Source organism: Haemorhous mexicanus, chromosome 12 (assembly GCF_027477595.1).
Source record: "Haemorhous mexicanus isolate bHaeMex1 chromosome 12, bHaeMex1.pri, whole genome shotgun sequence".
Lineage (NCBI taxonomy): Eukaryota > Metazoa > Chordata > Aves > Passeriformes > Fringillidae > Haemorhous > Haemorhous mexicanus.
The window spans coordinates 3,134,834-3,155,998 of NC_082352.1; the positions used below are offsets into that span (position 1 = coordinate 3,134,834).

Consider the following 21,165-nt stretch of genomic DNA (forward strand, 5'->3'; position numbering starts at 1 on the left):
AAGCTTTAGGTTTGCTGATAAATGAAATTAGACATTGAAAGATGAAAGAAACAATAAGGAAGAAAACCCCCTAAATTCCATAAGAATTAAAAATTAAAAGGGAGGGTTATACCTTGGAGGGAAATCTTTGGGATCAGGCATATTGGGAAGTCTGAACCTCTCAAGTACCTCAGCCTAGGGGGAAAGAGAGAAGGGAAATGTAGCTGGAAAATTGGGATAAAAAGGGAGGCTGCATCCTCCAAAAATTCGAGAGACCCCAGGGGAATGCCCCATGGCCTCTCCCTTTATTCAAATAAAGAAAAAGGACTCCTCTGCCTCCTTTTTGGACATAAACCTCTGGTGTTTGTGGATTAATCTTCCTAACAACCTCTCAACTCAAATTTATACTGCTGTATCTTGTCTTCAGGTTACAGTGTGGTTTTGGCTGGAGCATTCGGTCATGCCATGTTCAGAGGCTCTTGCTGTGCACTGTCGGTCTCTGACGATTCTCCAGGGGCTGTTTTGCAGGTTCTGAACCCCTCTCTGTTGTTCTGTATTTGGTGGGTTGTCCTCGTGAATCCTCACCTCCACTGTCCTCTCCTGGAGAAGACTCCTGCCAGCAGCTGAGTGAGATTTGGTAACAGATGGTGAAGGACAAACTTCAGTCCTGTTGCCTGTATCCTGTTTTCCACAGCCTATGGAATTGCCTCGTGAGAAATGTTAAATTAACCACAATTCACTGCACATATTGGCCTGCCCTCTTCCCTCTACAAGCCCAAGCAAAACAAAACAAGATTGTGAAAGCCCCTGAAACCTTTTGTATTTTTATTGGGCATTCTGTAAGTGCTCAGAGATATCACACAAGACTGTATGGATCATGTTGTCCACATATGGCACATGTAAGAGGCAGACAGATCCCCAAAAGTTTTCATAGGTTAACTCAGACACAAATTCCATCAAATAGTATTATCTCATTCTAGACAAAGCAAAGCACAGAAAGTATCTCTGATCACATAGAAGAAAGGCACTGAAACTGAGAAGGAACTGAAACAGACCTTTTCAAAGTCTGTTCCACAAAAAATATTGTGTGCTTCTCACAACTCTTAGATTAAAAATTGTATTAATCTAGTTAGAGATTGTCATCTTGAAGTTCCCAATTCCAAAGAAATTCAAGTGTAGCTTTCAGAAAATAGGTACAAAGGAAATCAACCAACCTCCTTTTTCCTCTTTCAAAATAAATAAATTGCCAGACCAAGTCGTCACAGATTACTCTTCTTTCCTTCATGTACAGATGCATATAAATTAATAAAGTCATTCTCAGAGGATGAAATTAAGTTGTCAAGATCATAATCCACTTCAAAGGTAGGTCTCTCTCCAAAAATTACAAGAGCAAGAAATACAGCAAAGTGTGCAGTCAGTCCCCATATCTTGAATGACCTTTTATGTTCCTGGTCATGGTATATGAAGCAGTGTACGCGAGTTGAGTGACCTGAGGAGGTTTTATAAGAGAAGGTCTTGTAATTTAAGGGCTTGACAAAGTACTCCAAAGGCACAAGAAAAACCTCGCTCACTTCATCTGGGTTAGGGGTGGCCTGGAATGTATCCTCTATAAATCCCACAACTGGTGTCACCAAGTTATTCATCTAAAAAGAGAGAAAAAAACCTCCATTAAATAAGTAAATTTTTAACAATCAACAAAACCCTCAAACACTTATGCTTGTACCAAGTAAAAATGTTCATACTCAAAAAAAACATTTCATTGTTACAAAATGAGTACAAGAAGCCTATGAACTATTTTCAACTGCAATGCAATTTAGTCCCCCTAATGGCAAGCTATGTAATTTGACTTGAAGAATTTGAACCCATATTTTTGTATTCCTCAAAAATGACATAACAAATACTCAGTTCATCCTGTATAATCATAGAGCAGTTAAAAAGGCTTGCCAGTTTGCTACAGAAGTAAAAAAGCATGCCTGCTTTCCCATGGCTCTTCCTTATTGACATTTTCTAATTCTGATTTTAATCCAGATTTTCCCTATCATTCATCACATTTCTGTATTGTTTTCCCGGGATATACGAATTTTCCAGAATATGGAAGTATTTTTCTAAAGGTACAGAAATATTATTGCAATGTATTTAGCCATAAAATGTAACAATTTTTGAAACACCTTATTTATGGACATTTTAATTCTAAATGTAATCCTTTCTTCCATGGGAAGGCAAAATCACTGAAATCATACCTTGCATCAAGGGAACACCAAAATTCTCTAGGATACATTGCTAGTTCTGTTTATTCACACTAACAAAGACCACTGTCCTGTAGAAAGGAGGAAGAGCAAAACAGTGTTTGTGGTATTTGATTCAAGTCTGGAAAGACTCCGTCCAAGTCAGAAGCACCTGGAATGTATGTACTGAGGAGCCAGAGTATCATCTGACATGTACAATATTCATGGTTCAAACCCCACACCATCTCTCCTACTGACTGAAGTAATTGGCTGGAAAACAGGGAAAATTTGATCCTTTTGACACACTACCTCTGAGCTATGTGATTTTAAGGTTATCTGTACAAAAATTATAATTTAAGAAGTTAAATAAAGCTTAAATAAAGCTTTTTGCAGTACAATTTCAAAAGTAGTTTTTTCCTTTTTTAATGGGGAGAGGATATTGCCATCAGATAGAAGAACAGGATGCATAGTAATAATGTGCTACCTGGTGAACAAAAATAGTCTTCAGAAGCAGCAATTCCTCTGTTCTGTGGGAAAACTGATCCTATGTAACACTGAACTCTGCTACTGAAATTGAGAACCTGTAATTTACAAACGGTGACCCACACTCCAAAGACACCTCGGGGAGTCTCCCTGCTAGAGGAAGATGATGCACACAACCCCAGCGCACATCCCCTCTGGTGCTCCCTCTCTGTCTGCACAGCCCTGGAGTCAGCAGACACCACACGAGACAGCTGTGAGGCTGCAGCAGCCTGCTGTGACCCTGCCTGGGTGAGCGAGCTCTGCACAGCTCCAGGGGTGGAGATGATGCAGCCTGTCAGGAACATCTGCCCCACTTCTGGGCTGACCTCATGGTGAAGAGGATTTCTTTCTTGCATCTCATCAAAATGTCCGTGCTGCTGCTCTGTCCATTGCCTCAAGAAGAGTTCTGGTATTGCCCCCTCTCTGACACCCCAGGAGAAGAAAGCAGCCAAATCCCCTGGTAGCCTTCCAGCTGGGGAAGCCCACCTCCCTCAGCCTGTCTGCTCAGCACCCACTCGCTGCAGCCCCGTGACTGCGCTCACGGCTCTCTGCTGGACCTGCCAGGGCAGCGCTGTCTGTGGGGGGCTCCAGAGCCACTGATGGTGCCCCAGAGCTGCTCTCACAAACACCAAACCCTGAGCCAGAGCCCTTTCCTGGGCTCTGCTGGACACACGGGCTGTGCACGCGAAGAAGCGGCGCCTCTTGGCAGTTCCAGGTTTGAAAAGGTCACTGCCAACCACACAAAAGAAAAGCACCCAAACTTATTCTGTACTGATATGCTGACTTACTTTATCAATTCCAGGCATCAGCCTACAGATGACTTCCACCTTCTCTGGCTGAAGACCCACTTCTTCTTTAGCTTCTCGGAGAGCAGTGTCAATGTCATCTTTATCAGTGGCTTCCCTTTTGCCTCCTGGAAAACACACTTCCCCTGGTGATCTTCTCAGCTAGAATGTAAAGGAGTACTAGTGTTAAATAGAACAAGGTTTTTGTTTCTTATTGGATCCACACAGATGCATGTTGGTATTGCAGCATCCCTTCATGTTTATCTTTCCAGTCAAAGAAGCTAGAAATGGTGGTTAAGGATTCTGCAGACCAGAAGAAACATGCCTTGGCAAGAGGAGCTACCTAAGAAAACACTGAGGCTATCCCCTGCTAATCCATAAATCCTCACTATCAAAAAAACCCCTGTACCTGGACAGCGTTGTGTAATTCATACAAAAACTTCTGCTTGAGTATGTCAAAGTTCACATTTTGCATCATCTTGTTTACATAAATGACTGACAGATGAATCTGGACAGACAACTTGTAGAGCAAGATTAAAATAAGAGCAGAAACTTTTGAAAGACACAATTAAATAATGTACCCGTGAGAGAGAAAATAACATTTTGCTTCAGCCCAAAAAGGTTATGGAGCAATAGAATGGAAATGCCTTTTTCTGTTTCCTATCTGTTGTTGTCTATAGTTAGGGTGTGTTTTGTTTAATTGGTTGAGTGTTGTTGAGAACTGGGAGAGGGCTGGGTTGAAGACATGACCAGAACAGGAAGAAGGATGAGAAGGGAAGGGACAGAAGAGTTGGTAGAGCCTGAGTTCCTGAGTAGCCATTCAATGGGAAAGGGGACAGGACCAGCCCAGCCTCGAAAGGGGATAAAGATCACCGTTCTGTCAAAGTGTGTGTGTGTGTTTTCACCTCTGGGGAGGGAGACACGCACCCGACTCAGCTGGCTCATTACAAATTAAATTATTTAGTTATTACTGCAAAGACTGTGTCCCCTCCTGACTGTATCAAAAAGTGAGTTATTTCTAAGACGCCTTTAAATACATTCCAGTAGTAGGCTTGTGCATCATGGATCAGTAACAAACACATTTACAATCAATTTAACAGCGATGTTACTGTGATTATTTGATTTTTAAGCAAGACCCAGCAACGGAAAAAAGTAATTCCTGAGTACAGGCAGTTGATGTGACACAGGGATGGAAAACCAGAGCTGTAATAGAAAACAAAATGCTGGAGAAAGAGTTCTGGCAGTCTTGGGTTGTTGCCTTTTATGCACTAAAGGGAGAGAAGAGTAATATTAACTGCAGACTGAAAAACCTCATTTAATAAAGCTGCGCTCCAGGGTCGGTTTCCTTATTTAAGTAAGCAATCCTTGCCGACTGTGCAAATGATAATTTCCTGTCACGGGTTTCCGGGATCCCGGCATGTTCCTGGCACGCAAACTCGGAGTCACGGCAGTGTAAAACCTGCCGGCCGTGCCCTTGGATCGAGGGGCGGCACTGGGGGCGCGCAGATGGCGGGAGCGCGCACGCCGCTGGCTCCCGGCAAGGACCGCGCCCCCCGGAGCCCCCGGTACCTGCAGGGAGCGCACGGGGAGCAGCAGCTGCAGCCGCCCCCCTCGCACCATCAGCGGCAGCAGCACGGCGGCTCTGGGCAGCGGCAAGCGGGAGAACCTGTCCCCGACATCGAAGTCCCTCAGGCGGTGCCGGGCCTGCTCCATGAGCCCAGGGGCGGGCAGAGCGGAGCACCGGCACCCTCCGGCCGCGCCCCGCTCATCCCCCGCGGCCCCTGGGCAGGGACAGGGCCCGGCTCCTCCCGCTCCGCCGCCCCGCACCGCCCCCGGCCCGGCAGGGACGCGGCTCCGCCAGGCAGCGCTCGATCGTTCCCTTTCCCTTTTCCCTTCCCGCTCCGGGCCGGTCCCTGCGCCGGGAGCTGCGGGGCCGCGCTGCCCCAGACATGCGGCGGCTCCACCGGTTCCGTCCCGTCCCGCCTGAACCCCGGCATGGAGCGGCTCGCAGCGGGAGGAGGACCGTGAAAGTGCTGCCTTCGTGACCAGTCATAGAACCATAGAACATGGAAGGGACCTTAAAGATCACCTTATTCCTCCTCCATGGTGTTAGAAATGCACTAACTTTTGGATACAATTCAATTGGGAGAAACTGTCGAAGCAAAAAAAAACCTCTTTATTAGTAAAACCTCTTTATATGCTTCAGCTGAGCCAGGTGTGTCTCCCTTCCCCAAGAGACGAACACACACCTTCTCTGAGAAGATGGTTTCTTTTTATACCTTTTCCTGGCAGGGGTGGTCCCTGTCCCCTTTCCCATTGGATGGGTACTCGGGAACTTGCGTTCTCTACCGACCACCAACTTTTCACAGAATCACAGAATTAATTAGGTTGTGTGTGATCATTGTGTGTGATCATCTCGTGCTACCTATAACCTAACAGCTCCTCATCAATTAAACCATGGCACTGAGTGCCACATCTAGTCTTTTTTTAAACGTGTCCAGGGTTGGTGACTCCACCACCTCCCTGGGCAGGCGATTCCAGTGTGCCATCACTCTTTCAGTGAAGAACTTTTTCCTAATATCCCACCTAAACTTCCCCTGGCGCAGCTTGAGACTGTGCCCTCTGGTTCTGTCACTTGTTGCCTGGGAGCAGAGACTGACCCCCACCTGACTACAACTGTCCTTTCAGGGAGTTGTAGAGAGTGGTAAGGTCACCTCTGATCTCCTTTTGTCCAGGCTGAGCACCCCCAGCTCCCTCAGATGTTCCTCACAGGGTTTGTGTTCCAGCATCCCAACGTCCTTCCCAAACTGAGGGGCCAGACTGGACACAGCACTCCAGGTGTGCCCTCACCAGTGCTGAGTACAGGGGCAGAGTGACCTCCCTGCTCCTGCTGGCCACACCATTCCTGATCCAGGCCAGGAGCCATTGGCCTTCTTGGCCACCAGGGCACACTGCTGGCTCATGTCCAGCCTGCTGTCCACCAGTACCCCCAGGTGCCTTTCTGCCTGGGCACTCTCCAGCCACTCTGTCCCCAGTCAATTTGTAGGCCAACGTGCAGGACTCGGAACTTGGACTGGTTAAACTTCATCTGATTGGACTCAGCCCATCTATCCATCCTGTCCAGGTCCCTCTGCAGAGCCCTCCTTCAGCAGATTGACACATGCTCCCAGCTTGGTATCATCTGCAAATTTATGGTCCCCTCCCCTCTCATCCTACTTCTTTTTTAGTCACTTCTTCAACCCCCCCCCCCCCCAGCCAATGGCAACACTCAACCAACCAACCAGAACAAATCCAAACAATTCAAACAACAACACATAGAACCAACACCTTTCATTCTTTAGCTAATAACCTTTTGGCTTCAGTAAAATATCACCTCACTTCTCACAATCCACCCTTTCCTTGTATCATCCATTTTACCTGAAGCACTTGATTTCATTATTCTGTCTGGTCAGCACAAACTTGTGGTATTCACATGCCCTATGAACAGAGAGAAGCTGTGAGAGAAGCAAAGAACGATCAAAACAATTCTTACCTCATTTCCTGCTCCTGTGTTTGTGCACAGGTGGAATGTGTTGGAAGATTGATTATCTGAAGGAATTTGGTAATTGGATTCTGCTGAGGATTGTTTTGTTTCCTTGGCTATTGGAGTAATTTCCAATATAGCCAGCCAGGATTTGCCTGAGCTTGTCTGGCCCTCGCTGCTGCACCAAAAAATGGCAACTGTGGTGTTTTCACCCCAGAGACACTTTTGGCCAGCTGGGTGCTGCAGCTGTGTGCTTTGAGGCAAGTCCAGGCATGCAGGAGCTCCAATGGCTGCAGGATGGAGCTTTCCCCCATAACAGGGTCTGCTCCTCGGGTTTATCTCTGGTGGAGAAGCTTTAAAGCGATGGTGAAGGAAAGGAGTCGGTTCTGATGGAGGGTTTCAATCCAGAGCTTTATTCTGGCCCACAGGCCTCTGAATCCAGCACCAGCTCCAACAGAACTCCTGAACCACGTGGTTGCTGGCTCTCTTAACCCTGGGGAGAGGGGGAGGGAAGGACTAGGAAGCCACCAACCAGGTACAGGAGAGCAGCTCTTAAGGGACAAAGGACACCTGGATGGCCTAATGCCCCCCCAGAGGTAGAGGGCATCCTTCGAATCTGCCCAATCACTCCACGCCCTTCTGGAATGCCAGGACTGACAGACAGCACTCAGCAGGGGGCAAGGGAGGGGGAAGGAGAGGTGACTGACACACCTGGCAGGAAATTATCAGGGGAGGGGCCCGAAGTTCTGAGGTAGATCCTGAAATCACACCGCAACACTTGGCCAATCAGTCAAAGCTGTGTCCTGACTCTCGGGCAGAGAGTCATGAGTTTTCTTTAGTATTCTTTAGTATTCTTAGTAGTAAGTATGATAGTATAGTAATCTCTCTTTAAATAGTTGTAATGTAAAATAGTATAGTTTTAATAAAGCAAGTGTTCAGCATTCCGAAGCCTTGGAGTCAGATGCCAGTCATTTCCTTCATTGGGGGTCGCTTGTAATTACTCTACAAACTGGCTCCTTTTGTGAAGTAGTTATAAAGAAGATGAATCAGTCTTTTATTAGGTTGGTGTTAAATTCAGTCTGTTTAAAAGTTCCTGAGCTTTGGGATCATGTTGCTGTCCATAGTTCTCTTCCAACTCAACTAAAGTCGGATGTAGATACACTTGTGTGCAGTGCCTTCCATAGCAGTTCCTCTGTGCTTGCTGGGATGATGCAAACCTCAGATTTTAACTGTAGCATCAAAGGTTACCTTCGCTCCTGCTTCCCAAGCTCTGTGCCCTAGAACAGCACACTGCAGGGATATAGAGGTGAAGCACAGAGGCCATGACACTCCGCCCAGCAATTTCCAGAGTCTTAGAATATCATTTCCTATTCCTCTTTAGTCAAGGTCTGGTTTGACTTCTATTTCCACTGCTCAACACCCAAGGGATTGCAGCCCACAGTGGAGCAAAAGGCTTTCTGGTGGCAAATACAGAGGTCAGTCCAGTCTTGCCCATGATTGTTTACTATTAAGTCATCTTTTGAATATTAACTTTGAAGGGTTATCTTGTTATGAATTGAAGCAAACTCCAATAAGCTTAGTCCAATTGGAATTTATTAATTACAGCAAGCAAGGCATAAGCAAAATCAGCGCTGGGCGACAGGGGAGCCTCCGCTCGCCAAGGACTGCCCACCCACTGTTCGATCCAGTCTAACTTTTATACTGTATCTCTTCTCGTTGGGGACGGGTCCAGAAAGTTCTCTGCCCATGTGTCTTCTTGGTGCTAAGGGGTCCTCCTCTGCTGGTCGTTGTCTGATGAAGGCTGCTAGTCCTCCCCGGCTGTCCTCCGGTCGACTCCTCCTCCTCTAGTGGTCATACCTAAAATTCTAGAACTTATGGTTTATTGAGCAAGCATTTATTAAGCAAGAATATACTTGTGATTGTATGCGGTTTTGGTTACACTTGGTTTTAGGTCTAAGTGTTTTATTCCCTCTATCTTTAGCCCTTTAGTGAACAGAACATGAACAAAACACACCAGGTTCCACCACAATCTCCTTGTACCACTGTCCAAATTTGCAGAGGAGTTTCCACTGGCCCTTTGACTTGAGAGGAGTTAGACCAACCACTCCTTTTCTGCACTCCTGGTAACTGTTTCAGTTGTTAAAAGTACCTAAAAGGGACCTTCCATGCTGCTGTTAAGGTATCATCATTCCAAGATTTTATTAGAACCCAATCTCCTGGTTTTACCTGGTGTATAGAAAGTCTAGAGGTGATGTTTGGGGTAACTACTCTTTTCTTCTAAGATCCGTGAGAGAAAGTGCAATTGCCTGCAAATAATTTTTGAGATGTAAGTCATTCGTTTCAGCCACTGGCAACCCCTCCTCCCTTCCCAGATAAGGTAACCCAACTAACATTTCATTGGGAGAAACTCCCATGTCCTTTCTTGGAGCAGTTCTGATCCGTAATAATGCTAATCTGGTTCAAAAATTAATTTGGTAATATGGTTCTTAAGGATAGCATTCATTCTCTCCACACATCTAGAGCTTTGAGGGTGCCATGGGGTATGGAATTCCCAATTTATGTCTAATACAACACATAGAATGCACAATTTTTGAAGTAAAGTGTGTTCCCTTATCTAGTCCATTCTTTCAGTTATCCCATATCTGGGAATGATTTGTTCTAATAGCATCTTAGCCACTTTGGAGGTAGTTGCAGTTGAGGTAACAAAGACTACCAGTGGGTGAGGTGATCAACTCTTCCAAGAAGATATTTCCATCTCTGTATTTTGGGGAAATCAGTGTAATCTATTTGCATATTTTGAAAGGGTCTAAGGGCTAGGGCTCTTCCCTCACTAGGGTGTTTTCTCATTACTTATTTAACAACTTGAGCATTGTCCAGTCACTATTTGGCTACTGTAGAGACTCCCTCACAGCAATAAGTTCTTCAGAATTGATCACATAGTGCTTGAGCTCTCCAGAGTATTCCTTGGTTCCTTACTCCTTAAATAAAATTTCTGTAGCAATTGCTTTATTCATTATTTGCCTCCCTTTCCCAGTCCAGCTGTGACTGGAACTGCACCAAAAAGAAAGTGCCTGCAGCCAAGGGAAGGCTGAGGTTGGGTATCTGGTTCTGTTTGTTTTTGCTGCCAGCATTGTTGTTTGTTTGCCTTGTTGTACATACTGGCAAAGAACTTCTCCCTTATCTTTGCCTGAAAGCCCCTTAATTTCAAAGTTATAATAATTTGGAGAGAAGGAGGTCACATTCCCCATTCCACAGAGGTCCTGCAGACACCTGTCTTTTAAACCAAGACAAGCTGACAGTTAGCAATTTATTAACGATTAACAATTTATTGACAATCATGAATTAATTATCAATATAATAACCAGTCAATAACCTAGGTAATTAAAGGTAAGATTGAGGTGTTCACTGGAGCTCAGAAGAGTAGCTGCAGAGGTCTCTGGTGAAGGGTGGGAGACCATGAGCAGCAGAAGGCACGATGTTGCTGGTTCCTTCAGGAGACTCCAGCTGACGCAAATGCTGCCCCTTAGGTGCTGGTTTCCAGAGCCCCTGATCCTTGGCTCCCTGGCCTTTCTCTCTCTGCTTTATCAAGAATCTTCTGCTCCCGGGCTCTGCCTTTCACAATCACCTGCTTCATCTTCTGATTTGGCTTCATGTTAGGAATCCTAGGAAGAAAGGGACTGGTATTAGCCAGACAGACATTCTCAGCCAGTTGCTCTGCAGCTTGCTGCATCCTTTCCTTGTGCAAGCAGCGAGCAGCAAATTAAACAAATGTACTCGCTGCATGGAAGCTGCAGAGGTGCAAGGGCAGGAACATGACCAGTAAAGTGCCTGGGGACCAACTACAGCACTCAGGGTTCCATGTAGAGAAGCAGGCCTTGCTTGTCCCAAAAGAAAGCAGAGCTAGGGACTTGCTGGTTCCTGGATCTCTTCTTCCAGATTTTGCAACCTTCCCAGTGTCTCCCTACCAAGGCCAGATGATCTTTTTCTGCTCCTGTGGGTGTTTCTGCCGCCTCTCTGGGGCTGCCTGTCTCCAGGCTCACCTCCTCATCCCAGTCAGAGGGACTGAAGGGAGGGTATTAGGGGATGAACCAGGCTCTGCTTGGTGGTGCCCAGCAATGGGACAAGAGGCAATGGCAGAACCCGAACAGGAAATTCCACCTGAACCTGAGGAAGAACTTCTTTCCTGTGCAGGTGGCAGGTTGCCCAGAGAGGGTGTGGAGTGTCCCTCACTGGAATTATTCCAGAGCCCTCTGGACACAACCCTGTGCCATGTGCACTAGGATGAGCATGCTTACACAGGGAAGTGGGACCAGATGATCTACTGTGGTCCCTTCCACCCTGTCCCACCCTGCGATCCCCCAGCGATACCCATCAAAAGCATGAGTTGACAAGTGCTAAATGTTTCCCACCTGCACTGCAGGGTGGTCTCAAACGTCCCCTCACACTTTGGGGAGAACCGCACTTGAAAGGCCTGCTTCTGGCCAGGGGCGATGATGCCGTGGCAGGGCTTGATGGAGAACAGTGGCAGGTCATGGAAGGGATCTGGCAGGATTTCCAGGGCGGAACCAACACGCCTTGAGCGGCACAGCTTGGGATGGTCCTGCTGCTCGGGCTGCTGCTGCTGCTGCTGCTCAGAATCCTGCTGCTGCTGCAGCCGCTTGGCCAGCTGATGCAGCAGCTGCAGCCCAGAAGATTGAGTTTCAAAAGGACGATCCGGCTGCCACCCAAAACGATGCAGCATCTTTCTGCAACGCTTTAAAGTTTCAGAGGAGAGGAAATGACCTGCAGAGAGGAAGAGGACACCTTTCAAAGATAAAATCCTGTCATTGGAGCGCCAGCAACTCTGCCTCCCACTGCAGGTAGTTGGAGGAGAGCTGGGATGCACTTGGAGCATCTCTGGCCAATTACTTTCAGCAGGAAATAGAGCATCTGGGAGCAGGGTCTCTGCATGCAGCACAAACTCCTGTGCCAAAGCAGGAGAGTTGGTTTTAGACGGTGACTTTGCATTTGCCCTGGAGTGGGGAACTGCACACAGACAGTGGCTACAGGTCAGCTCACTTGTTACACCATTGTTTTTCCCAGTCTCAGACTTTTCAAAGAGTCTGAGATGTCCCTGATGTCCCCCTTCCCAGTCCTTCCCAGTCCACCCAGCACGTGGCTCTCCCCAGAGCCTGGCTCAGCTCCTCTGCAGAGCAGAAGTGGCAGAGGAAGAACAGAAGGGAATGAACAGCAGATAGGGACAAAAACTCTCCGGCTGCAGCTGGGAAGATGCTGATGAAAGTGGACGTGTGGGCAAGGATGAAAGAGCAATTCATGTTTTGGAGTGAAGTGGCAGAGTCTTCTCCCCAGGCCCTCAGCTACCAAGTGAAATGCCCTTACGCATCAGAGCAGATGAGTATTGCTTCTTCACTGCTTCACTGTCTTCAGCTTCCTCCCAGGAGTATTCCAGGGCTACCTTCCCTGTGTTGGATAGCCTGAAACTGAAAAGCCAGAAGGAGGAATAAAAAAAATGTCCAATAAATATAAAGGAAATAGTACAGTAACATTGTCTGATGGACTCCTGGTACCACTTTCTGCTGAGGAGCATCTTCTACCCCAGGCAACCCTGCCATGCTCAGATTGCTGTCCCAGGTGGCCCAAAAAAGTATTTTAAAGCCTGGAAGTTTAAGAGGAAAGGGCCAACATGGTACCCAGGACACTGAAGCTAAGGGGCTTACTCTGGACTTTAGGTCTTGGTTTGACTGCAAACTTATTCCTGAGCAGATGAGGACAGGTGACATGCAGTGAGGGCAAAGCCATGGCTGTCCTCAGCAGAAAGGTGTGGCAGCACTGAGGCTCTCCTGAGCACCTCCACCTGCTTGGCTTTGTGTGCACATAAATGGGCCTGTGCTGGTTTGGGCTGGGGCAGAGTTCTGGCAAGCAGGCCCTGGGCCAGCCCTGGGCAAGGTCAGCTGCTGTCCCCAGGGCCCTGCCTGGCCTCCAGCACTCACGTGGCTATCCTTGTCTGCAAGGGGGAGGTATCCTTGAACTGAACCACGGTTGTGCTCAGTTTGAACTGGGTGTAGAAAACAATGGCACTGAGGTACACCTCAGCCTCCTGGCTGCTCTTCTCCAGCACAGTGTGAGCTGGTTCCGGGACTGTCTCGACCACCTGCAAACAGAGGAAGGAGAAATCACTAAGCAGAGCCCAGAAGGTCAGGCTGAGAAGGGAATCTTCTGGCCTCCAAGATCAGCCTCCTAAGGGACTAGAAAGGACCATTCACTTTTACTTCCCTGGAAAGATGACAAAATTGGGAGTGTTCTGCTCGGTAGTTTGTTCTACCGACTGATCCAAGCGATCACTACCACAGCTGTTAATATCCCCATGGAGACTATAGCTGTGTTCTAGTCCCTGTACTTCAACCTTGTAGAGGGACTGGCTTTTTTCCTGTCCCCTATAAATCCAGCAGGTCTCAAAATAGGGATAAGTTCCCCTGCTGGAGCTCTGTGGATGGAGACTGAAGAGCTCTAGAGAGCACCTTCTTGTCTTAGGGGTAAGTGCTCTCCAGATGTCATGTCTGGAGCAACAGCCACGCTGCTGGGAGCTGGGGATGGGCATTTTGGGGTGTGAAAGATCTCACTAGGAAAGTCTTCAACCGCAGATGTTCTGATAGAAAAGAGGATGGTTTTTAGAGGCCTTAAAATGGTCCAGAAACCCAGAAAGAACCTTCACCCACGATGAGTGTTTGTGGCAATAATGGCAATAAAAGCAAGAGTCTCTGGAGATGGTCCTTCTCTGGACTCCTCCATAGTCATACAGTGCCTGGGCTACTTCATGAAGAGATATCCCACACAATACAGAGACCACAACCAAATTCTCTGGTATCCATGCAGACAAAACTTGGAGTTCACCAGCATATGCAGGAGAAGTGTATTTCTCTCCACTTTAAAAGAAGAGACAGAGTGCAGCAGACTTAACTCCTTGTTGGTGAAAAGGCACCACATGAGATGAAGAGATTTCAAACACCATAAAATGGGATAAAATCATAAAGCATTGCCTTCCATTCAACATGGGCTGCAACACTTGTGCTTGTGGCACAGCCTGATAGTTGAGTGTGGCTAAAGGTCTCTTGTCAAAAGGCTTCCCCATCTTGTGTGAGTGTATCTGGTCACTGTGCATCCACCTCTCCCCTGGAATGCACTGCTGGTGAACCTCTTGGCTGTCCAATGTCAGAGGAAGCAGGAGCTGCTCAGCCAGCAGTGATGGTGCTATGGTGGTTCTTTCTGTAAAAGCTGGATTGCCTTTCTTTGCTGTTCTGCTTCTTACCCTCTCTTTTTTAAACCATCTGGCTGCCAGGTCTTTCCTGGGGATATCCTTCCACGTCACAATGCACATTTGGTCATCCCAGTCTGGAACCTTCCTTCGTGGCCGCTTGAAGTTGATCTTGGTCACCTTACATTTCACAAGGCGCCTCCTGAAGGTGCCTGGGACATCTGCTTTCAAGGTCACTGTGATGCCCTTGGCACAGCCAGGATGGAGGTGTCCCACCTAGGGAGAATCAGGGAGGGAGTCGGGACCAAACTGGAAGCACTGCCAAAGGCAGGCCTGACAGCAAAAGGGACTGATGTGGTGAACAGCTGTGCCAGGAATCTGCACCTCAGAGAGGATTTATGTGAAATTTGACAGACAAAAGTATAAACAGAAGGTGCCACCTCCCATAACATGAAGCCTTTTCAGCAAGGCTGGCTGCCTTGGTCCAGCCAAGCCAGGGACTGCATCTCCTGCGTGGCACTGGAATGGGCTATCAGTGGCATGTGAGGATTCCCTGCCAGCTCCTGGGAACACCAGGAGCTTGAGCAATGGGGAAAGGAAGAGCAGTCCATGCTCACCTTGGGGGAGAACTGGAATATGGCATCTGCGTCCCACACAAAGCGCATGAACTGCGTACGGGTGTGGTTGGTGATGGTGAAGGTCCTGCGGCAGCGCTTCCCGACAGGACAGTGCCCAAACTGGATGTGATTTGCTCTGACAGCTGTAAAGGAGGAGAGCAAGGGATCTCAGCATGCAGGGAGCTCCACCTGCCTCCTCACGTGCACAGACACCTTTATGTTCAATGCTTCCTTACTCCAAGCCTTCCTCCCTCTTGAGGGAGTTCCCCAGGCAGTTCCCCATCCCACCACCTTCAGGGAAACACCCTGGCACACCCCTAAGCCAGTGATGTGCAGCACAGCACTCACTGCTCTGCATGCATGGCTGCCACCCCCACAGGCCGGCAAGTCCCATGGGTGACAGCCCAGGCCTGGCTAGAGGGAGGACACACGTGATCAGACGTTGTCCTCTTCCTTGCTCCACCTTGGCAGCCTCTCCTCTCTTACCATCAATGATGTCTTTCTTTAGACTGCTCTTGGCATTCCTCTCCTGGGGGTCTTCCTTTAACCCATCAAGGGTGAATTCATCCATGTGGCCTTCACCCACCAGCTCGGTTAGGGTCAGGCGGGAGTCCCCCACTAACAGACAAATCTTCCCTTCCAGACGTTGAGCCAGGGTGGGTTTGAAAATGACATCAAACTCTGCCGATTGCCCATGACGCAGAAGAAAGAAAGGCTGCTTTGCGGGCTTGCTCTCTGCACAGCAATGGAAATCAGAGTTAATTAATACAGCTGTACTGAGGAAATATTTCCATAGGATAGATGAGGAATAAGAGGTGAAACCAGCTGCCTTCTAAGCACAGATTCTACCCACAGTGGTTCCAGACCCTCTTCCTATGTTCACAAGACTGCCACCTCCAGTTACAGCACCGCTTAAGCAGCTTAACCTCAGGCTGATGCCCAGCCCTCATTCCATCTACTTCCAGCCAGCTCCAGCCATATGCCAAGCTCAGCCAAAGAGTGCTTTTGGCTTCTGCTGGCTGGCTGTGTGCTCAAGGGCTGTGTCTGTTCAGGCTGGTACCTTCCCACATGCAGCAAATGCCTCAGAGGGTCCACTGAGATAGTGACAGTCCCCCACAACTCAACCCACCACGTCTAGAAGAACAGAACAACTTCCTACAACTTGCCAGGAGAAGACCCTGCAAAAAGCCCCCAAGAAAAGCTTGGGGGACAGAGAGCCCAAAGAATGAAACTGTGCCTAACACCTGGCTGCTGCTCAGAGAAGCCAAGAGCAGGGCACACGTCTTCCCTCTGCATGATCACACTTCATGGTTAATGAATTTACCGTTTCTGACGGAGTCCCCTTCCACATTTCCAGTTTGGAATGTCTTGAATGTGGAGGCCCTGCCTTTCAACAAGAACACTCCATGCTCATCCTCCAGGTGTAACATAAACTGAGAAAAGGGAAGCCAGAGCACAATGATGCTGGTGTGAGTACAGGACGGCACAGAGACTGACACCACAGTGCTGCTGGTCCCGCATGGCAGCCCAGCACCTCTCCCACTACAAACAGCACTTAGCACAAAAGTTAAGTCAAACCAGCTGAGAAAAAAGGGTGTTCAGAGGCATCTGGATAGAACTGACACAGAACCACACAGGACAGAAAGTAATGAGCAGAGTGTGATTAAACCACAACTAAGTTTACTTAAAATATAGTAAACTGGGATTAAATACAATCTATGGAACTGGGAAACCACACATGTTCATGAGAACAAAAGGTGACCTGAGAGACAGGAAAATACTCCACCACCTTTCTTGTGTTCAACTTAAAGAAAAAGGACTGGATGGAAAATTTCCAAGAACTCCCTTTTTGGAGATGTCAGCTACACGCTTAAAAAGAATTTCTGACACCTCTTCCCTGTGGCTGACAGCCTGGTCAGAGAGCAAGAAACGACATTAGTTTCTCACAGTGGACTTGTGAGACTTTTTAGGGAGTTGTAGAAACGATGATAACTTGTTAGTATAAATGACCTGCAGGTGGTGTTTTTCTACTCTGTTTTTCTGTTCTTCTCAAGGATTGTTTGTGAGAAAGACGTTTCTGTTAATTAGCCAATCAAGAAGAATGTGTCAAACCTGTCTATAAAAAGAGAGAGCTTTTTGTATTAAACTTCTGCAATTCAGTCTCCTGGTGAATTTGCGTCATTTCGGGCTCAACGGAGACACCTCTTCCCAGGTCTGCCATGTTTTTTGGGACCCTTCCCCTGTGGGACAAGCCTTTGTTCCCAACCAGATCCTTCCTTGAGCAGGTGCTCCTCACCTTGACAGGTTTGATGCCGTTGTTACGGATGACCAGGGGGAGCATCTCTGTATCCTCCAGCTGGAGCCTTTTGAAGCGCAGCACGGCTATTTCCCTCTTGCTGCGAGCACTTGGGCGCACGACTGTCACCGGCAGTTCCTGCCCCTTCCCACTGATGGTGAAGGTCAGGATTTGGGGTTTCACTTCCACAGAGCTGCAGGAGAGGCGCGGAAACAATTTCAGCTGGCACTAACCCATTTCCCACTGGGCAAGCGAAGCACCAAGGGCCACCCACCTACAGTGTTTTCCCTGCCTGGTACTCCTGTACCCCACAAAACACAGGCCCCCACCAGCCTCTTCCCAATCCACTCAGGACCATTCACAAGAGGAATCTGCTCCAAAGAGCCAGAGCCTTCCACAATAACAGTTAAAAATAATTTCATTTAATTGAATTATGCAGTACAGCAGGTAAATAAGGAGGCACCAGATGAGATATGGCAAATCCCCTTGCTGCAGTGAGATGAGACTTATGAAACAAGCAAAGGCACAGCACGAAAGCAGTACAAAAGCAAGAAGGCAGAAATAAATCATTGTCACCATCAGTAAAGATCATTTCCAAGAACAGTAAAAAAGCAATTGCTTATTAGCAATTGGACTTGTCTTGTTCCAATTCAGCCACTAAAGGGTTGAGGAAGGGCAGGTCAAAGCCCCAGTACACAGGTCCCAGGGCAGAGGAACTGGGCTCCTCTTTCATATCAGCTCCAATCACTCACATAAAATAGCCTAATGAATGCCAGGGAACCACAGAGGATCACTTAATTTTACAGAAGCAAAGAGGAAAATGTGACTGCTGTCTTGCTGGCACAGAAACCGCTTCTTCTAAACCTTTGTCCGTGGAAACGCCCAGGTCAGCTGCAGCACATCTGGGTAACTTCCAGTTGGCTACCTAGTATTTCCCTGTCTTGACAGTTCTTCATACAGAATAAACCATCAGCCTCATTTTTCTACTCTAAGAGTTACTCCCAGATCATCTCATGCCTAAGGCTACTGAAAGCATTACAGCTAACAAGAGGCCTGTGCCTTCCCAGGGGAGAGAGAGGCAGCTATCAGTGAGGCCTCCCCCAATATTTCACAGGGTCAGTTACCCCTTGGGCATCTCAAGGGAAGCCTCAAAGGTGCAGTCGTAGCTCTGCTTGTCTGGCGGAGTGAAGGTCACCGTAGCAACGGCAGAGGACGAGCCACGAATGGACATCTTGACTGGATCCAGCTTGAAAATGTTGTTGATAAGGCTTTGTTCCTTGGGGGAACCCAGAGAGCAGTGTTAGGAGAAAACACCTTTCAACATGACACAGTTTTATTCATAAATGCATTACTGAGAACAGCCCCAGACATTGTGTCTTTCTTCCTGCTTCCCCGGGCAGGCTCCCATCCTCCCGGGGAATGCTGACCTTGTGCTAAAGCATTGGGTGTTTGAGTGCAGGAGGCTGCCCCAGCCTATATGGGAGATGGGCACTGCGTGGAAGACTCTGCAAATAACCCAGAACTGGCCTTCAAAGAGAAGGAAAAGCCAGGGAGCCTGAGGAGATGCTCTGCTTTGAGCCCTGACATGTCAGTTCATAACAGCCCCTCTCTGCGTGTGCTTCCAGGAGAGCTTCAGAAGGATTCACTTCTCCCACCAAAGACCCAGAGGTGTGAGCCAAACCTCTCCTGAGACATGCAGAATTCTACACAACTGTTCCCTGGCTCTGCTGCTCTCCCCTGCAGTCTGACCTGCACTGAGCTAGACTAGTCTGGGCCACAGGCAACAATGCATCTGGAGAACAAAACAGGCACTCGCACAGCCCTTAGAGGGCAACCACCACCTTGGCCTCCTGTTCTTACCTCTCCAGGCAGGGGTTTGATGGAGAGGGCCACGTCACATGGCAGACGGCAAGCATTGCAGATACTGAAATGGGCTTCTGCCTCTTGCCCAACCTGAACCTTGCTGAAGATGAATCTATTCTCATCTCTGACAAAGAGGCCCGTGCCTTTCACCGACTGCAGCTGGTGGCTGAGGTCGGCGCTGCTGCAGATCGGATACTCCTTGAAGATTGACGTGACATTCTCAACAAGTCCTGTGGACACACCAGAGGGATGAGCACGGAGAAGCCTCCCTGATGAATTTGTCTAGACCCTGCTGGCCTCTCAGAAGGCTCGATAAGCCCTTTCTGCCCGGGTGACTGCTAAACCCAGCCTTGGGTGGGGGAGCTGGCTGTGAGGATGGAGCCCAGTCAACCTCAGTCTTAGAGAGCACTGCTTTCCTTTTATCCTTCCATGCATCCCTCCCAGCCTGGGAGGGATAATGAGTGAACTGGTGGACTTGAAGAGGGCTGGAACCTCTGAGGATTTTAAGGTGGGACACCAAGGCTAGCGTGCCTCTCTATCCAAGCAGCAAGTTGAGGTGCTGATCAGCAGCAAGTGTGACCAAGGGCACTGTGGGCAGTATGTACCTGGGACGCAGGTCTCGACAATCAGGGTGAAGGGAATGCCGAGGGGATTGTCTGTGGGGTCTCTGTCCATGATGTCAATGTAGATCTGCTCCTCCCATGTCCCCTCCTGCTCTGCGAGGCACTCCACTTTGATCAACTGCATGCGCGACGGATGGACGGAGCCGGAGCAGGGGGACACTGTGAACATGCCAAGCCTGAGGTGACCCTGCAGAAAAAGTTCCAGGAGAGGCTGATGGCTAATAGCTGTGCCTTGAGCACCCCAGTAAAGAGTACGTCCTGCCTTGGCCTCCAGATGGGCCCAAGCAGCCAGTCCCAGGGCAGGGAAGGATGACTCCATGGCCCAAAGGTAGCCCCAGGCTGAGAGCAACAAGCCAAGAGGAGCTGCAAGCCTGTCCCAAGTGGCAGAGAGAAAGGAGTTGGGAGTGTAAAGAATGAACGTGGTAGCTGTGATCCTTCAACCTCAGAGGTAATACAGGAGAGCAGAAATAGCTGTGAGAAATGATGGGAGACAGATAGGGGACTGGGAAGAAGAAAAAGTAATGTCTGAGCTCTGTGGACTGGGAGTTCAGTGGGGGATGTTTTTGCTTCTGAGGTGTTCACAGACCTATGCTGGCTAGCAGCTACCAAACACAGGACCTGCTCCCCTCTGTTGACCCCATAACTCCAGGTCACAGCCAGAGTACAGGACTGTCAGTAGCACTGAGCAGATACTGGTCTTGTAGACCACATCCCACCCTATGGCGATGAGCCCCAGCCTGGGCACAGCAGCATCTTCTCACATCCCCTGCAGCAGCAGCAGGGCAGCAGGAGTCACCCACCTGTGTCGAGGAGCCTGATTTCCTTCCTTTTGAGCGCTTTTTAGCTGATGGAGCAGATTCCCCTTGCTTTGAACTGAGAGGAGAAAACAGAGGTATCTGTCATGCTGAGCTCCCCTGCCTCAAAGGCCAAAGCTGGCCTTCCTCCTCACAGAGGAAAGCCTTCCTGCTCCTGATGGCTCCCAGAGAGCAGCCAGCAGCTCCTATTGCTGGACTGAGCAGCTCAGTCACCAGCTTTGTACTATACATGGGGATACTGAGGTGTTTTTTTGCTCCCTCTCCCCAAGCCAGGGACGCAAATGGACGATAGCCCAAGTCTCCTGGCTGCCTGCCACATACCAGCTGTGGCGTGTATGACAGGAAGGGTGGTGCAGGGCTTCTCATACCTTTTGCTTTCCAATGCAGATGCAAGCTTGGGTTCTCGGCGGATGTGGAATTTGAAGCTGAGCGTGCCGTTGTTCTTCAGCACAACAGTCCGGCTCTTCTTGGTGCCCTTGATCATGGCTCCAAAGTCGGTGGGTGAGGCAGGCACAATGCTGTACTTGCTGTACTCGGCTTTGGCCGACACTCTTATTGGGATGTTGGTAACAGCCTGGCCTCCTTCACCTGAGCTGGCATCTATCACCTGTGTCCACAGGAAGGATGGTAAACAATAAAGACGCCGGCCAGAGTCTCAGCTCCAC

The 21,165-nt window shown here is 48.6% G+C and overlaps 3 protein-coding genes and 1 long non-coding RNA gene across 4 annotated transcripts; all 4 read right to left on the reverse strand.

Annotated features, from left to right (window-relative positions):
• Nucleotides 1-774: 774 nt before the first annotated feature.
• On the reverse strand, nt 775-6,626 carry LOC132332995 (peroxisomal coenzyme A diphosphatase NUDT7-like). The gene is made up of 4 exons (XM_059857721.1): nt 6,564-6,626; nt 5,081-5,548; nt 3,515-3,673; nt 775-1,622 (listed from the first exon to the last, which is right to left on the reverse strand). The coding sequence occupies exons 1-4, from the start codon at nt 6,624-6,626 to the stop codon at nt 1,239-1,241; spliced, it is 1,074 nt and encodes a 357-aa protein (XP_059713704.1). The 3' UTR covers nt 775-1,238.
• Nucleotides 6,627-10,351: 3,725 nt separating this feature from the next.
• LOC132332996 (hydrocephalus-inducing protein homolog) lies at nt 10,352-17,932 on the reverse strand. Its single transcript, XM_059857722.1, has 10 exons — nt 17,835-17,932; nt 17,200-17,392; nt 16,228-16,336; nt 15,390-15,638; nt 14,904-15,046; nt 14,341-14,562; nt 13,025-13,185; nt 12,414-12,514; nt 11,444-11,816; nt 10,352-10,696 (listed from the first exon to the last, which is right to left on the reverse strand). The coding sequence occupies exons 1-10, from the start codon at nt 17,930-17,932 to the stop codon at nt 10,558-10,560; spliced, it is 1,788 nt and encodes a 595-aa protein (XP_059713705.1). The 3' UTR covers nt 10,352-10,557.
• Nucleotides 17,933-18,076: 144 nt separating this feature from the next.
• Nucleotides 18,077-19,497, reverse strand: LOC132332997 (hydrocephalus-inducing protein homolog). The gene is made up of 3 exons (XM_059857724.1): nt 19,407-19,497; nt 19,060-19,292; nt 18,077-18,475 (listed from the first exon to the last, which is right to left on the reverse strand). Exons 1-3 carry the CDS (start codon nt 19,495-19,497, stop codon nt 18,320-18,322), a joined length of 480 nt encoding a protein of 159 aa, XP_059713707.1. The 3' UTR covers nt 18,077-18,319.
• Nucleotides 19,498-19,639: 142 nt separating this feature from the next.
• On the reverse strand, nt 19,640-20,981 carry LOC132333037 (uncharacterized). Its single transcript, XR_009488040.1, has 3 exons — nt 20,869-20,981; nt 20,486-20,558; nt 19,640-19,872 (listed from the first exon to the last, which is right to left on the reverse strand). It is a non-coding gene; the product is annotated as an uncharacterized LOC132333037 (long non-coding RNA).
• Nucleotides 20,982-21,165: the final 184 nt, after the last annotated feature.

Excerpts from the sequence above, each read along its gene's own strand:
- LOC132332995 (XM_059857721.1), bottom strand. The coding sequence starts at position 6,626 with ATGGATAGATGGGCTGAGTCCAATCAGATGAAGTTTAACCAGTCCAAG. Across the intron at positions 5,549-6,563 it reads CCAAGTTCCGAGTCCTGCAC|GCAGCACTTTCACGGTCCTC; the intron begins GTTGGCCTACAA and ends CTGGTCACGAAG. Across the intron at positions 3,674-5,080 it reads TCCCCGTGCGCTCCCTGCAG|CTGAGAAGATCACCAGGGGA; the intron begins GTACCGGGGGCT and ends TTTACATTCTAG.
- LOC132332997 (XM_059857724.1), bottom strand. The coding sequence starts at position 19,497 with ATGCATGGAAGGATAAAAGGAAAGCAGTGCTCTCTAAGACTGAGGTTG. Across the intron at positions 19,293-19,406 it reads GCTCCCCCACCCAAGGCTGG|GACTTGTTGAGAATGTCACG; the intron begins GTTTAGCAGTCA and ends GTGTGTCCACAG. Across the intron at positions 18,476-19,059 it reads TCAAACCCCTGCCTGGAGAG|GAACAAAGCCTTATCAACAA; the intron begins GTAAGAACAGGA and ends GGTTCCCCCAAG.
- LOC132332996 (XM_059857722.1), bottom strand. The coding sequence starts at position 17,932 with ATGAAAGAGGAGCCCAGTTCCTCTGCCCTGGGACCTGTGTACTGGGGC. Across the intron at positions 16,337-17,199 it reads ACGGCATCAAACCTGTCAAG|TTTATGTTACACCTGGAGGA; the intron begins GTGAGGAGCACC and ends CCCTTTTCTCAG. Across the intron at positions 11,817-12,413 it reads ATACTCATCTGCTCTGATGC|GTCATTTCCTCTCCTCTGAA; the intron begins GTAAGGGCATTT and ends TCCTCTCTGCAG.